Source organism: Halichoeres trimaculatus, unplaced genomic scaffold (assembly GCF_033239565.1).
Source record: "Halichoeres trimaculatus isolate MK-OKI-2021-1 unplaced genomic scaffold, fHalTri1.1 fHalTri1_scaffold_13, whole genome shotgun sequence".
NCBI classification, from domain to species: domain Eukaryota; kingdom Metazoa; phylum Chordata; class Actinopteri; order Labriformes; family Labridae; genus Halichoeres; species Halichoeres trimaculatus.
This window is the reverse complement of record NW_027437191.1, coordinates 20,383,683-20,399,151: the sequence shown is the minus strand read 5'-3', so window position 1 is coordinate 20,399,151 and position 15,469 is coordinate 20,383,683. Positions and strand designations below refer to the sequence as shown.

Here is a 15,469-nt window from a genome sequence, read left to right as displayed (position 1 = left end):
AGCAGGTTTTTCTGATTAAGAAGCGCATCCTGAATGGGCCCTGCAGCAGAAAACTTCACCTCTCCCTCAGCACAGACACCCGGTGTGACCCTGTTGTGTGTCACTCGTTAGCACAGGCCTGAGATGTGAAGGAACAAACACATTAGCCGATAAAAGGAAATGGATCTAAAGGCCTGTGCCGGAGGGTGAGTTCATCGCGAAACAACATCAGTGTGGCCACGTCAGAGCTGTGTGTCTGCTCGCTATGTGAGCATCATCATTGCAGCTGATGGAGAGAATCACTTTAGGGGATTAGCACAGTCATCTGTCTGGATTACAGGACAAGCTTACCCTCCATCTGTTACGGTCAACATGAGATGCACACACTGAGGTAACATATTGAGGTCTCACTCTTACGTGTGTATTTGTTTATTCCAAGGAATGGCACTGTGGCCCTATACATGTTTTTTTTTTCTCCAAACATCCAAAAATGTATCTATTCATGTTATTCTTTTTAATGCATTCCTTTCCCATAACTAACATTAGAATGTCTTTGCTATAGAGTCCTGAATAATTAAAAAACATGACTGCCATTATTGGCGACATCCAGGATTTTTAACCACTTTATTTAACTCAATAATACATGACTTAATAAATGAATTTCAGAGACCACTTTCTTTCAAAAAGCCACAATTAAAATGACACCTAAATTAATAACGTTTTTAAAAGTATTTTTGAATTGAAATAATACATATTAAGTTAAAACTTTACTAAGAAACAGTTGCTAAAACTACTAGTGTGTCAAATGTGCTAAAAATATATATATATATACAAAAACTATACACCAATACTTTTGTGGATTTTGATAAAAAGGCCTCATAAACTTTTCAGTTCCAAAATTAGAATGTTCTAATTTTTTAAATTTCTAACTGACTCTTTGTATTGATATAATACTTTTTGTTTCAATTCTACATTTTTAAGCCACATTTCAGTGTGAGACACTGCAAAAACTGTAATCCTGCTATATATATATATATATATATATATATATATATATATATATATATATATATATATATATATGTGTGTGTGTGTGTGTGTGTGTGTGTGTGTGTGTGTGTGTGTGTGTGTGTGTGTGTACACACCTTTTATCAGACTTACAAAATAAATTAATTGACAATAAATTAAAAATAAATAATAAATCACTAATTATGATAATCACTAATAATAAATAAATAAATTTAAAAAAAGCCAACTGGGAAAGAAAGATGTTCCTGTCAAGTATCTTGGTATTTGAATATTATCTTTTTATAAGGAATTACACAAGAACATTTTTCTTTATTTTTTTCTCCCACTCTTTAAAAGCAACAATTAAAAAAAAAATTCCTGGGGTTTTCAAGCAAATGTGTTTCATTGTTAACTTAACTAGCTAAAATAACATATTAGCTGTAGATTTTCCTGTTTTGCTGTATAACTTATGCTACAGAAAGAAAATCAAGGCCAATAGAGAACCATAAAAAGCACCTAGAGTGAACAAGTTGGTTTTAATACAATTAGGAGTTGATTATTTTATTTTACTGAAAGTATGTATGTTTTCATCTCCACATAAAAAAATATGGTGGCGCCACTGTGTAATTGGCTCAAACTGCTCAGGTTTTAAGCTCCGTTGGTTTTAGTGAAGACACTAGACATTCTGACATTCTTTATAAACCACAGTTTTTTCTTCTCTATTGAATGTTTTCAGCTATGACTAAACAGGGATTTGCAGGTCTCTGTGCAGAACATGTTGAGAGGACAGCGTCTGAGCCTCACTGCTCACACCCACACACAAAATAAAGCTACAAACCTTGATATCCACCTACACAACAACTGCACATTCAATCTGGACTCTGTGCCTCTCTGCTTCTCTATCATCTCTACCTCACACAAACACACACTTCTCCTGCTCCAGTTCTTCTGTAATTCATGCATGAGTGCTCAGGGCTGCCGAGACCCATTATTTGAGGAAGTTCATTTACACACACACTGGATGACCTTGTGCAGATGTTGCACCGGTCCTCATTTAGTCTGAGCGGTAGTCAACACTACACTCGCCCTGTTGGTGAACACAACATCATCTGTATTATCTCCTTGTTTCCATCTCAGTGTTCAACCCACTGTGTCCTCTTTATCTGCCTCTTCATCACTCTCCAGCTCCCTTTCAGCTGATGGAGCTTATTGTGGACAAATAGGCTTAGGAGCATCACTATGGCAACGGCGAATCGTAAAAAGCTACATAAGCACCACATGAAGGGGGGGTGAAGCGATGGCTCCTGTTGGAGATGGTGCCCCCAACCTACTGGTATGAGTAAAGGCAGGCCAGAGATGCTCCTGGGAGGAGGGGTGTGTGTGTGAGAGTCTGTGTGTGTGTGTGTGTATGAGAGAGAGAGAAAGAGAGAGAGAGAGAGAGAGAGAGAGAGAGAGAGAGAGAGAGAGAGAGAGAGAGAGAGAGGGAGGGAAAGTAGCACAGACTGCAGAGAGGACGAGGAGTCTGGATAGAAACCATTCCTCCTTTCTTCTCCGTGCGCCTTGGTTCAGCCACTCTGTCTGTCAGACATCCAAGGACTTTCTTCTTTCTTGTTGAAGTATTTTGTGCCTTGTGGAAGCAAAAGAAAAACTTCAGGAGAATAAAAACAAGGAGAGGTAAGAAAAGGTTTCTTGATCAACTTTTTTTTTTTCAAATATGGCAATTTGTTTAAAAGTAGACTACAGTCTGGGCATGGAATTTGATCCAAGCAGGGATGCTTACGGAAAGTTACAAAAAAAAAAAAAAAGCTGGAAGTTTTTTCCTTTATACTTCATAACTTTATCCTTTATAATTTTGAAAACAAGTTCTAAAAAATTCAATAACTGAGATTTTTTTTCAGGTTTCTTTCAACTGCATTAATACATGTGATTATTTATTGTATACCTTTTATTTCTAGTATAAGCTATCATTCATTATCTAATAATATCTAATATTCGGCACAGAATAACAAGAACCAGGACAAGCCAGGCCACCTTTTTTTCTAAAGCATATTTACTTGTAAAGGGACAAGCATGCAGTGTTTAAGTCAACACCATGTCTTAAAATTTTAGAAAATTCAAAGTCTAATTCACCTGAGACAATAGAACACACAAGCTTGAAACAATAAGACTGATTAAAATCAATGACATTACACATAAGATATCAAGGATCAATCTTGACAGAGTACTCTTTAAGTATCGCCACAGACTGTCTCTGCTGGATTGGTTTGCTTTTATTTTGAAGGACCACTCGGTTCAGTTGGGTCCAGAGGTAAGAGCAAGGCTGAAACTAATCTCACTCTGTCACTTTGTTGTGTAAGCTTTTTGCTGCACATGCTGGTAATCTGGCTCACTGTGGCACCAATAAATACATGTTTACTGTGCACCATTGGAGACTATTTGAAAAAAGCAAACAATTATTGGATACCGAACAAAGACTAGCAACATAACAAAATAAAGAGATAACCTGTTAACTTTACGACTCATAAATACCATATCCACTCTCAACTGTCCCAGCTTCCCTGTTGTATAATGTGCCCTAAAACTCAATTCATTTTATGACCATCAAATAGTCAGAAAGGTGATAAACATCCATCCTCATTTCAGCAGTCTCAAGCTGTTGTCTGAAATGCTTCAATCATCTGGACAGATCTGAGGCTGATTTGCTGAATATTTTGTGTTGAACACCAGTTTATTCAAGATCAGTAACCTGAGCACTATCTTTTAAAGTGATGACCATGTTCTGTGATAACCTGAGGGGAAATTATAAAACTACAACCTTGTATTTTGTTACCAAGACGCCAGAGGTCTCTTGCTGCGTATTAATTGCTTTCATCATCAAAACAAGCTCAAACAAAAGGCAGATTTATTCAGTTCAAATGAATGCAGCACCTGTGGCAGCAGATATCGCACTTGTGAAACAAAGAGCCACACATGAGGTGATGCTTTGTATGGACAGACTGAAAAGGATGTGGAATTAAAAGTGAATTGTAAATCGTGGAACGTCTATTTCAGGATTACAGCATTACTTTGATGTCCTTGAACAGCATTTTACTGTAAGAGACCAAAAATTAAAGGTTTATTTCACTGCAACACATAAAATCTAAGCAAGTGTTTATGTCTTACTTCAAGGAAAACTTGTTTTCTTTGACAATTGTAAAAAACTGCCAATGTGAAAAGATGAATTTATTCTTTTGTTTCTTATTGAGTTACTATATTTCAGGAAACTGAATTATTCAAGACCTTTTTTTTTTTTTATATCAAGATAAGATTCTTAATTTCTGCAGTGCCACTCTCACAACTCAAGCTCGGCAAGGAATCAAGGTTTCAATCACTGTACAACCTTTTCAAAATGTCTCCCTGTGAACTTGCTGCTTTCAATAAAAGCAGCATTCTGAAAATAACATAAAAGACTGTGTTTTTCTCCAGTTACACTAAGCCTTGAATTTTTACTTTGACATCAATTAATCAGGACAAAAAGCTGAAGTCAAAAGGTCACATCTCATCACTGAAGTGTTGTTACCTCTGATTTTCTGTCGTCGTTAGGGGGCTGTGAGGAACGACAGCACCATGGCCTCCTGGCTGAACTGGAATGAGCCATATTACCGCACTCCCCGCAGAGATCCAGCTGACGTGGTCACTGACACCCTGATGCTGGAGTTCAACTGGCAGCTGAAGGAGGCAGAGAGACTGCAGAAAGAGAGGGAGAACGAGTACCGCCGACTCAAAACAGGGGTGGACTACAGCTGGCTGGCCAGCACACCTCGCTCGTCTTACAGCATCAGCACAGGGGAAAAGCTTGGCTTGGAGGATCTCTGCTCCAAGGTGCCGCCACCCTGCTGCGGTCTCGTCATACTTAAGTAAGGACTCATGACCTGATCATGTAACAGTGGTTTACTTAAACTTTCTAAATTTGGGGGCAAGACTACAAAACATACAAAAGATCTCTACGGTTGTGGGGCATATATGTCAAACTTAGTGATACCAAGACCCTGCAGACTCTGCCCCTGCTTGTATGGGTTCATTGCCACTTTGGGACATTGTAATCTATAAATGTGTCTCATCTCATCTGCATAGTTATGGTGAGTTCTTTTGTTATTTTCTATAATCTAAGCCAGCAGAGGCGCACAACAAAAAAAGCCCCAAGATGGAGCCTTAGGGACTCAACGTGTATTTATTCTGCATGGATGTTGTTACCAAAAGACACAAAGTTTTCATGTGGATGTCATTGAACACCTTAAAGCAGTTTCAGTGATATGCTGAGGTCACAAACATCCCTCAAAGAAACTGAAACAGTTGTTTAGTGTCAGGGAGTTGCATAGCTGTTGAAAAGCTGATTTTTCAACAACAACTTAAAAATGGAAAACTGCTGCTTGTTGAAAGCAGTTTTCAGAATATGTGACTTGCAAGACTTAAAAATAATAAATAATAATTAATCTCTCCTTTATCCTGGGCTTCAAAAAGTCTATAGATACAATCCATCTACTGAATAAAACTGACTTGAATTTTGTTTTGAGTAGTGCTGACAAACAATTAAAATGTTGAGTTAGATTAATCACAGGGTTGCTGTGGATATTAATCATGTTGTATGAGCAAACTGACTCAGGAGGACTAAATACTTTTGCACTTATTGTGTTAATTTAACACTGTTAACAGTTCATGTTAACAAAATACTTTGTGCTTCTTGGTGGAGCCTTGTACAATGGAGGCAACTTGCATAAACTTTGTAAAAACCACGTCCTCAAGATATTCATCTGTCTTGAGTTTGTTGCAAACCACTTTGCACCGGTGTCAATTTGTCCGAGCCCTGAAGCAGAAAAGAAAACTCCCTCCAGCAGAGTGTGCATAATCCTTTGTGTTGGTTGACTATTCTTTTATTTATTTGTTTTATGTTTATTTTTCATACTCAAATCTACTTGGACAAACTGCCCAAAATGTGTTGCCAGGGACATTTAAGAGATTTTGAGTCATTCTGCATAGCAGATGAGTTAATTGTGTCAAAATTTTTAATCAGATTAATCATGATTATTAATGCTTTAATTTTGATGGCCCTAAAATAAATAAATAAATAATTTGGAGGCCCTTTGCAAGTCACTCAGGGTCACTTTACAAAAAAGAAACACGCTTAGTAAAGCATCAGTAAAACAAATCATCAACACATTACAAGTGAAGTGCACAGTATTGTTGAAGGGGATATGCCAGTTTGAACAGGTGAGTTTTGAGTTGGGACTGGAATGATGTGATGGCGTGATATCCTGATCCTGATTTTAAGGTACTGACTTTTTAAACTTTAAACTTCTTTTAAAATTCAGTGCAGGCCTCAGAAGAATGGAGTTGAATCCTGTGGCACGTGAATTTGTCAACCTGTTAACAGTAGCAATCAAGACACCTAAATTTTTATAGTTTTTGGTAATCATGTCAGAGAAAATAGATATCTGTACATCCTTCTGATGTGAATTATAAAATGTGAAGTCTTTCTTAGGACATTTGTTTTTTGGCATAAGTCTAGAGGCTTCTGATTATTTGTGTGCATTGGGATGGTGCTCTTAAAGAAAACGCAGTAAGTCAACAACCTCCAAAATGTTCAGACCTTTGGTGCTACGTAAGTACAGAGTGTGCTTTTTACAGGCTCTTTCAAATTGCTGAGTCAGGCCAGAGTTGTCAAGAGTAAAACAGTTCTTCAACCCTTCAGTGTTGGACATATCATATTTGATACATGGGTTTTGAAGACCTCTATCTTATCAACATATTTAATGGTTTCCTTAAAAACATGTTAAAAAATAAATGTATTCTACCCCCTTGAGGATTTTCATACTACTGCAGCCATTGTAGTTGTACTTTGGCCCTTTTCAAAATGACTGCTATGAAATCCTCTGCACACTTTTTTCAGGAAAGTCCAGCTCATTTTCAAGAAGCTGAGGTAAAAAAAAAAAATCTACACTATAACTCCTTTTTTCCCCAAAAGGCATTTTCTGTAATGAAAGAATGCAAAATAACCAAAAACTTTACTAAAAAGCTGCCAAAATTGCCCAACTCAAATGTGATACAAAATGTATAACGTAAACAAATATGATGAATATACTGGAGCAGTATTTGGGGGGGATTTTTGTCAAAAGGGTTAATTAAGATCCCTGTTCCAAAAAATAGACATTTCTGGTTATTGTTTGATGGGTCAGGCCTTATGGGGTTAATCCCCTCTATCCTGAGTGTTGTCAACATGGATGTTAAACTCACCAACAATAGTGGCACAAAGGCAACCTCAGCCTCGAACAGATGATTGACATGAGAAGCAATAAGGAAGTCGCTGAATAAAAGGAATGCATTGTGATTCAAGATTCACTTTTTCAAACAGTTTTACAGCAGATTATCTTTAAGTAAATGCTTTAAAAAAATAGTGTAGGGCCTCACATTCACACAGAGTGAATTTCACAATAATAGACTGATATTTTCAACAGGCAGCTTTTAGAAATCTATCATTTCTTTCTAAATAGTCTCCAATTTAGGGAATAGTTTGTCACATGTAACGTTGTTTGTGGCCAAAAACTGTCAAGTCTGCCATCAGTCAAAACTAGTTAATTGGAGCACAGAGTAATAAGGGGACAGGACTTGGGTGCTGGCGTCTCTCATACTCAAGCCCCAGGTGCCCTTCTTATTCCACAGTTTGTCAAGGTGTGGTTGGCATACGGAAAATCACTTAGCCTTGTCTTTGGCAGAGCAAGGCAGATGTTTCACCAGGGAAACCGGGGCAAGTTCCCCATCCTCCAGCACATGACTCTATAAATCGCTCGTGTCTCTGTTCTTTAATCTGCAGAAGATACAACCTGAGCTCCTTTGAGCATCTGCTCATGCACAGCTGCCGAGCTCTCAGGTGACTTGTTAGAGTTTAGCAGAGTTTGGGAGGCGGTGTTAATGTGCTAAATGCTTGGTTGAAGTCACACACACACACACAAACACATGCACACACAACAGGGACCAACCTGGGCATGTTTGTGATTTTAATTGGCCAGCGCAGAGGAGTCCCCAGATTGACTGTGAAGTTTGATTAAGTGATGCTCTGTTCCAGCCTCAAATGCTTTCTGCCTTTTAAATGCTTAGTCAGTGAATGAAGTCTGTTCATCAGAATCAAGTGAAGGTTCAAAAGGTGAATAAAAAGGAAGAATTAATACATATAAAAGTACATAATAAAGAAAAAAAGACAGAGACTGCAGGGACTGATGTTTATAATTTCTCACATGAGTTTATAAAGTGGATTTCTCATTTTTTTAATTACCTTTCTGGTAATTATATTTGTAGATACCTGTCTTAACAGAACTGTTTGTCGTTAATGGTCTACACATTCATGTGCTGTCTGTAAGCCTTTTTTTAAACATACATACATACATATACATATGTATATAGATCTTAAAATACCTAAATACAGTCTGTCAGCATATGTTGGATATGTTGTAAGAGGCTATAAAATGCTAGTAAGAGGTTTTGAAATTTGATTTCAAGTTTGGATTAACACTGTGTTACAGAGGCACAGTGTGGATAGTATTTTTGATTGAAGAATTGCATATTTTGCATTCACTTTGTAAAACCAGATATTTACTCAAATAGTACAAAAATCAGATTTATTGCCAAGTAATTTTTGCATTACTACAGTTTGCTTTGGTGTGATGGTGCAGACAGATAAACAGATAAAAACAAACTACATCATTATAAAGTCTATACACAGTGCTGTATTGCTTTAATAGTAATAACCTTGAAAATATGTGTAAACAGAGGAAATCAAGCATACTGCTAGTACCGCTCGAGGTCTCCTCTGAACAGATTGAACTGACTCATAACAGAGGCAGAAAAGGTTGAGATACACAACAATAATTATAGTGATTCTGGACCTGAATGTGATCCAAACAGCTTTCTATTCAGAGCTGTTTGTGTGTCCAAGCAGAAAGAGGGCCAATCATCAGTTAACTGGAAGCTCTTACTGGGAAACAGGCTTCCTAATAGATGCCTATTTAAAGGCTTGTTAAGACCTCAGCTCCTCTTGTTAGCAGGAGGAAGAGGAGAAGGAGTAATTGGTAGTTGGGCGGGAGGATGCTGGTCACACAGCAGGTGGGTGGTAAGGGCTGACGACTGTGATCCTGGCTGTTTTTAGTAACAATCAGCTTAGTGTACATGTCATTAAAATCAAAACTAGTTTGAATCTGGTTCTTTGGCATGAAGTAGCTAGTTGAAGCCTATGCATAGAAATATATGAGGATAGATGCATCAATAATGTTTTAGAACATACTATTTATGTTTTCTGTCTTTTTAGTTATGTTTTTAGGCATCAATAGCAATTTGCTAAGAGTGATTGTTCATTTTACATTACAATGTTTTTTATGTGTTAAAATCTGTGACTAGAGTTGTTGATTGTTGCTTTTCTCCATGGTCATACCGGAACAGCAGCACACAATTGCTTATTTTGTGAATTAATTCTGTTATTATTATTAAAAAATTTGGGGAAAAATTTCTTATTTAAAAGTGTTTGTTATACATCAATATTGATAATACTGTCTATTAGAGACAGACACATTTTTTTGCACCATATAATTACAGTTTTGATCTTTTAATGTATTGTTTTCCTTGTTAGTTTTTCCAGTATCCACATTTTCTGGTTTTGTTAGGGCTCATTATGAATGAAATAAAATTATCAGTAGCCTAAAAAAAAAAAAAAGATAAGTTTCCCCCTGGGTTTGCAGCCCACGGGTTGCATTCTGGATAATGGAATTTTTCCATATGCATAAACAAAAATGCTAAGAATTTTGGTCTTTAACTGTCCATCCTGAGTTGACGGTGTTGCTTAGTCCAGATTAAGACCTACAATGCTGGTATCGACTCAGGCTGATAAATGTCATTTAACTGTTCTGCTTTTTTTTCTGCACAGGTTCAGGGAAGTCATGCAGACTAATGAGCCTGAAGTTCAGGAGGTACCTGGCCTGTTTCGCTCCGTCCTCTTGGAGTCTCTGGATAATCTGAAGGAGGAGCAGGAAGCTCAGCGGCTCACTCGCCAGTGGAACAACAAACGTGCTATGAGCATGTCCTTCATGAACTTCAGGTCCCGCATCAAGATCAACCCATTTGGCAGCACTGTGGGCCTGACCACTGAGGCGTCCGACGGAGCAGGGCTAAGCGACCTGAAAACTGTGTCAGAGGATGTGGAGAGGGGGATGGAGCGGGAGGAGAGGGTGCAGAGGGTGTGGAGCATGCCGGACTTTAGATATAAAGGTGCTAGCAGCAATAAGGTGGTCTGATGTGGGCGTTCGCAGACAATGATGGTGTCGGACGTTTCAGTGGGACAGAAGCTGGTCTCTGTCGAAGTGGCCTGTGTCCACTTTGCAGCAAGCGAGGGTGAATCCTGTTACCCTCTGCCTGTTTTCAGTATGAAACCAATCAGCATTCCATCCACTCTGATTAAACTTGCCACCAGAAAGGGCAATGCCAGGTGTTTTTCTCAGATTAACTTTAACTTGACTCCTTTTGTAAACTGTTCCTACTAGAAAAGAGATTACATATTATCCTGCAGTGATGTGTCTTTTATTCCACAGACACTCAACATTACGCAATGAGGGCTATTGATGGTAGCCATGTAGTCATTAGTGTATTTTAAATACTTTTTGAACCCTGCAATCTTTTGGAATTGATACTGTTGTTACACAAGGAAGCTGCTGCAGAGGTAAATGACCTCAAATGACTGAATGTTTTGCACAAGACCCTAGGTATGTATAAATGCTGTAAACCACTCCATAAAGTCCTGGGTAGTTTATTGATACGAGTCTAAGGTCACATTGACATTAAGAGGGTTAGTCATTCTGTCTCTGCAAAGACAGCACTCTGTTATCTCCTGTTATCGTATGAGGACTCCTCATGCAACAATGTGAGAAACTGAAAGCTTTGCTTTTTTCAAGACACTAGAGGGAAGCAATCACAACAAAGTAAAATCTTTCTAGACCAGCAGTTTATTGCCGTTCAGTTTCTCTGTCACAAACGCAACAGTTATGCCATCATCCATATAAAGCCATTGGTTTGATTCGTACAGGAGGACAAACAATTTGCATCACAAATTTATAATAAAAAAATAACTAACATTTAAACAATATTCTTGACAGAATTTAGAGGAGACGGATGTCAGAATAGATTCCACGTTTTTTATACAAGATGTTGAGTTTCACATTATTTACAAAAAAAGTACAGTTAAAAAGGTATGATATCAGTAAAAACACAGAGGTTCCCATAGCTAACATGTACAGTGGAAAAGTAATGTTCAGTTATACACTATGTGACTCAGTCATCCAATGTATTAAAGTTCTGGGCAGTCCTAAACAAGCAAGGTTGACAAAAACCACCAGCAGGTATAAAAGACAGAGTTTGTTCTTTCCTGTTGCTATTATACATAAGATTATGAAGTATTTTGTGGCTCAGGGGGAAAGCCAGACCAAGTAAAATAAATACATGTAATGCCAACTGAGTTAATATCAGCTGGGGTTGTAACCTACATGTTGCCTAGGAACAAGTGAGCTTCACAAACCTCTCTAGCACATATCTCATACTGAAGCTCAATGCTACAATAGCTGCTTGCTGCTAGCACAACACACCCAAGACCTGGCCTCAGATTACACCGACCGATCTGCATACAAAGACATTAATGGAAGAGGGAATAAATGTTTGTGTGTGTGTGTGTGTGTGTCTGGGGGGGGGTTGGCTGACACAGCATTTTGACGAACGTGGGTGTTAATGCACCAAACAACATGCAAGGATCTGAGACTACATCATCACTGAACAGATTACTCTCTTGAGAACCGAGATCCCAGTGGAATACCAAGAGCTCACCACGTGTAGACACAAGGGTAGGATGGTACGTTTACTGGAAGAGTTCAGATATATAGATCTTATTTTGATGAGGGGTTAACGGGATGTCGGATGCAGTCAAATTCTACGGTTTCCATTTTTATCTGGGTTAATATTTGGTTGTCACTTTTCAAAACAGCTTATGTTTAGATTTCTAAATATATCAGACCAGGTTGAATAATTGGCAATCTTAGAGGATGAAAATTCATCATAGTCTCTCACATCACTGTTCGAGCTTTTCGGCTCTGTCCGACTCTACGCTGTCCTGGTGTCTCGAAGTCAGTCATACTACTCATCACCTTATCAGGGAACTCTTCATTTTTGTTCTTCTGCTAAGATGAGATGTTGTTTCCTGAGTCTGTTGATGTGTTCAAGCTCAAGCACCACAACTCGGTGGCATCACAGGGTGGAGTTCAAGAATTCAAGGAGTTCAGCTCGATTTTTATCCCGCTGGAATGCAGATAAGAAAAGTAGGGACAAGAGTGAGCTGGGGCATACCAGGGGATTGATGCAGAGCTCATAAAGGTACACGTGGTTGCTTACAGGACAATAAAATGAAGAATTACCTGTTTGTCTTTCTTTGACTTCTTTACTTTCATCTTTATTTTCTTCCCTGAAATCATACTGTACTTGCCTTTTTTTCTGTCCTTCAAGTACTGAAAGAGAAACATACCATGTAATACAAAAACAGCTGACAGACATATGTAATTAGCATATGCCAAGTAGAATTGGTTCTAAGGAACAGTGCAGATAGATATGAACTTCAAAAAGTGTGTCTGCAGTCATCTGCTACACAAAGAAATAATAATTAATAATTAGAGTACACACTCTTACCAAAAATGAGGTGAAATCAGCAACAATAACTCTGAAAAACTTTCAACAATGGCATAGAATCTTTAAATTGATAGATTATTTCTACATTATTGATACCTTGGAGATTTGAACAGGTCCCGCGTTGTCTTCTCCTTTAGCTTTCTTTTCTTTTTTACGTTTTTGTCGCTTCTCTTTCTTTCCTTTCTGCTTCCATACAAAAAAAGGGAAACAGCTATCAGACTCTTACTCAAAGAATATTTCTGACATAAACACGAAAACTTACTTTTCTGTGTTGTTTCTCCTTTTTCCTCTTCTTGGAGTGCTTTCTGGATTTACTACGGGAGTCTAACAAACAACAAGCCAAAACATTTTTTGTGAGCATCATAACATAAGCATTTTCTTGAGAATATCTTTGGAAAATATCAAAAGAAGCTGATGTATTATATTTCAGCACTAAGCTAAAGCTGGGAAAACAACCTTTGCTATTAAACTTTACCAAAGATTCTCAGATTAATCGAAGATTCCAAAAAGCTGCTTACCGCTGCTGCTAGAGCTACTACGACTGCAGCTGGAGGAGTGAGATGAGCCTGATGATGAAGAAGACGATGAGGAGGAAGAAGATGACGATGAGGATGAAGATGATGAACTGGAAGAGGATGATGAAGATCTACTACGGCTGCGTTTCCTCTTCCTTTTTTCTCTGCCTGTATGAACACAAGACAGAAAGATTGACAAGTTAAACTTTAGCAACTGCGCAGAAGAAGCTGATGGCAAATGTTAAGCATGAGAAACTAACGCCAGTCATAGTTACAGCTGTAATTATACTTATCCTATCTGCTCTCTTGTGAAGCAACACTCTTATTTAAGAATCTAAGAACAGCCAAAGTCCTCCCTCTAAGAAACTATAGATGCAGAAACAAAATGTAAAACAGTGAGAGCGTTTCCAGAAAAAGATCAAAACAAGTTGTTCATTTTTTGTTGTTACATTTCCATTGTCTTTTAGTGGACAGTAAATTTAGTCTTGGAAGTTAAATTAGTGAAAACAATCATTAATCAATTTTGAAAAAAAAAGGAAAAAAAGAAGATTCTTTGTTTGAAGAGCCTTACTTGTAACTCCTAGCTTATGTTGGCCTTTGACGGCGAAGCTCCAAAGCTCATATTACTTGAGTGAACTGCAGTGCTTTACAACAAAGTGTGTTGAAATTCATGCGACTCTTGATATTTGAAGCCACAAATACCACCAGCATTTAAAAATCTCTTCATACAGCCTAACAGTCTAGAAATACAATTTAAATGTGTAGTTTTAAAGAAAGAAATTTAGCAAACACTAAACATAATTTCAAGTGCTATTTGAAATCATATTTAAGGCCAAACACGTACTATTGCCTTGTGCTACTTAGCACTTGCAGGATTTAGTAGTTGAATGTATCTAACAATAGCTGTATGTGACTTCAGCACGTATAACTGTTCTTCATTCTTGAAGTGGGAAGCTAAGGTTTGCAGTGAATCTGGTCGAGTATTTGATGTGATGGTGAGTAATGTGGTGAATTTAATGTGTATGATTAAGAAGCAGGCCTACCTCTGCTTTTAGATCTCCTCCTTTCATCTGTTCTTGAGCTGGAGCTGGACACTCTGGACACTCTGGACTCCGCTTTCGTTGACTGAAACAACACAGAAATGTGAAGTGACACAGAAACATGAGTGATTACATCCACTGTGAAACTGTGCTTCAAGCAGACATCATACACTGACCATACATAAAAAAATAGCTCTCAAAGAACGCCCTGAACCACTATGGTCACATACATTAGTACTTTACCAGGTAGAAACGAATACTAAGCTAATGCTTGTATGCGTGCTGAGACATCAAATACCTGGAGTTGGAGGTACTCACCATGGCGACAGCACAAGACGATCTTGTATTACGTGAATATATAGACTACAATACCACTGAAAGGTGGGGAAACCTGAATGTTTTGGACAACTTTCTGTTGTTTATCGGCATTAGCTTACTCTGTCAGGAGACATTTTGTATCCCATGATGCACCGCCGCTGACTATGGTTGAAGACGGTTCAAGACACCGGCGCGAAAATGTCTGACACGAGCACAGCGACCTCAACCGTCGAAAGACAGACTCCATCCAGACGTTTGTTTTTTTAGTCAGTTTAAACCTTAAACCGGTAAGCTAATGTTTTAAGCTCACGTTTTCCAGAAAAATCCAGCTTCTGTCCTGTACTTAACTTGCGTTGCCTGGAAGAAACCACAAACAGCTCGGAAAGAAGTGTCGATAGGGTGGATTAAGGTGAATTGGAACAGTGGTTCTGCTTTTAAATAGTGCAGAGAACCTACTTTGGAAGTTACATGCCGTTGTAACGAACCTGAACCCTTGTGTATACACGTAGACGGTCATCAAGATTACTTTACATCTCTATCTGCATCGATTCACTGAGATGCAGAGAAAAATCAGCCTTGAAGTATATATTGTTAAGTTTTTTGTGCTTTGAGAACAGACGTAAATTACAATCTAATTCTGTCATGTTACAATATGTCCACACCAACCCCCATAATGTCTTTATTTTGGCTTGACTGTTTAAATTCATTCAACTATCTAAAGACAGCAATGTAAGTTGGAATGGTCTCTATGAGCTAGAGTAATGAGAACAAGACTTTGTTAAAAATGCAAAAATATTGAATTTATCATTGCTGGCTTTGGCTTGAACACACTGAAAATATACACACAATGCAAATATGCCAACATTT

General features: G+C 38.0%; 2 protein-coding genes across 3 annotated transcripts; one reads left to right on the top strand and one right to left on the bottom strand.

Annotated features, from left to right (window-relative positions):
- The first annotated feature begins 2,444 nt into the window (after window positions 1-2,444).
- rd3 (retinal degeneration 3, GUCY2D regulator) lies at window positions 2,445-10,995 on the top strand. Its single transcript, XM_074684756.1, has 3 exons — window positions 2,445-2,661; window positions 4,570-4,883; window positions 9,935-10,995. Exons 2-3 carry the CDS (start codon window positions 4,594-4,596, stop codon window positions 10,299-10,301), a joined length of 657 nt encoding a protein of 218 aa, XP_074540857.1. The 5' UTR covers window positions 2,445-2,661; window positions 4,570-4,593; the 3' UTR covers window positions 10,302-10,995.
- A 16-nt stretch (window positions 10,996-11,011) lies between these two features.
- Window positions 11,012-14,790, bottom strand: LOC141801637 (uncharacterized). Of its 2 annotated transcripts, none has more exons than XM_074684757.1 (7): window positions 14,603-14,790; window positions 14,288-14,369; window positions 13,248-13,412; window positions 12,992-13,053; window positions 12,826-12,915; window positions 12,462-12,551; window positions 11,012-12,345 (listed from the first exon to the last, which is right to left on the bottom strand). In XM_074684757.1, exons 1-7 carry the CDS (start codon window positions 14,603-14,605, stop codon window positions 12,295-12,297), a joined length of 543 nt encoding a protein of 180 aa, XP_074540858.1. In that variant the 5' UTR covers window positions 14,606-14,790; the 3' UTR covers window positions 11,012-12,294. The 2 variants fall into 2 exon arrangements, with proteins under 2 accessions (XP_074540858.1, XP_074540859.1); XM_074684758.1 differs by having other exon boundaries at window positions 11,722-12,345; window positions 12,826-12,912; window positions 14,603-14,783.
- Window positions 14,791-15,469: the final 679 nt, after the last annotated feature.

Bases quoted from the DNA above. Each gene is read 5' to 3' on its own strand.
- rd3 (XM_074684756.1), top strand. From the start codon at position 4,594: ATGGCCTCCTGGCTGAACTGGAATGAGCCATATTACCGCACTCCCCGC. The intron at 4,884-9,934 runs GTAAGGACTCAT...TTTTCTGCACAG, and splicing joins TGCGGTCTCGTCATACTTAA to GTTCAGGGAAGTCATGCAGA.
- LOC141801637 (XM_074684757.1), bottom strand. The intron at 13,413-14,287 runs GTAGGCCTGCTT...GTGTTCATACAG, and splicing joins GAGGAGATCTAAAAGCAGAG to GCAGAGAAAAAAGGAAGAGG. The intron at 12,552-12,825 runs GTATCAATAATG...TTTCTCTTTCAG, and splicing joins GACCTGTTCAAATCTCCAAG to TACTTGAAGGACAGAAAAAA.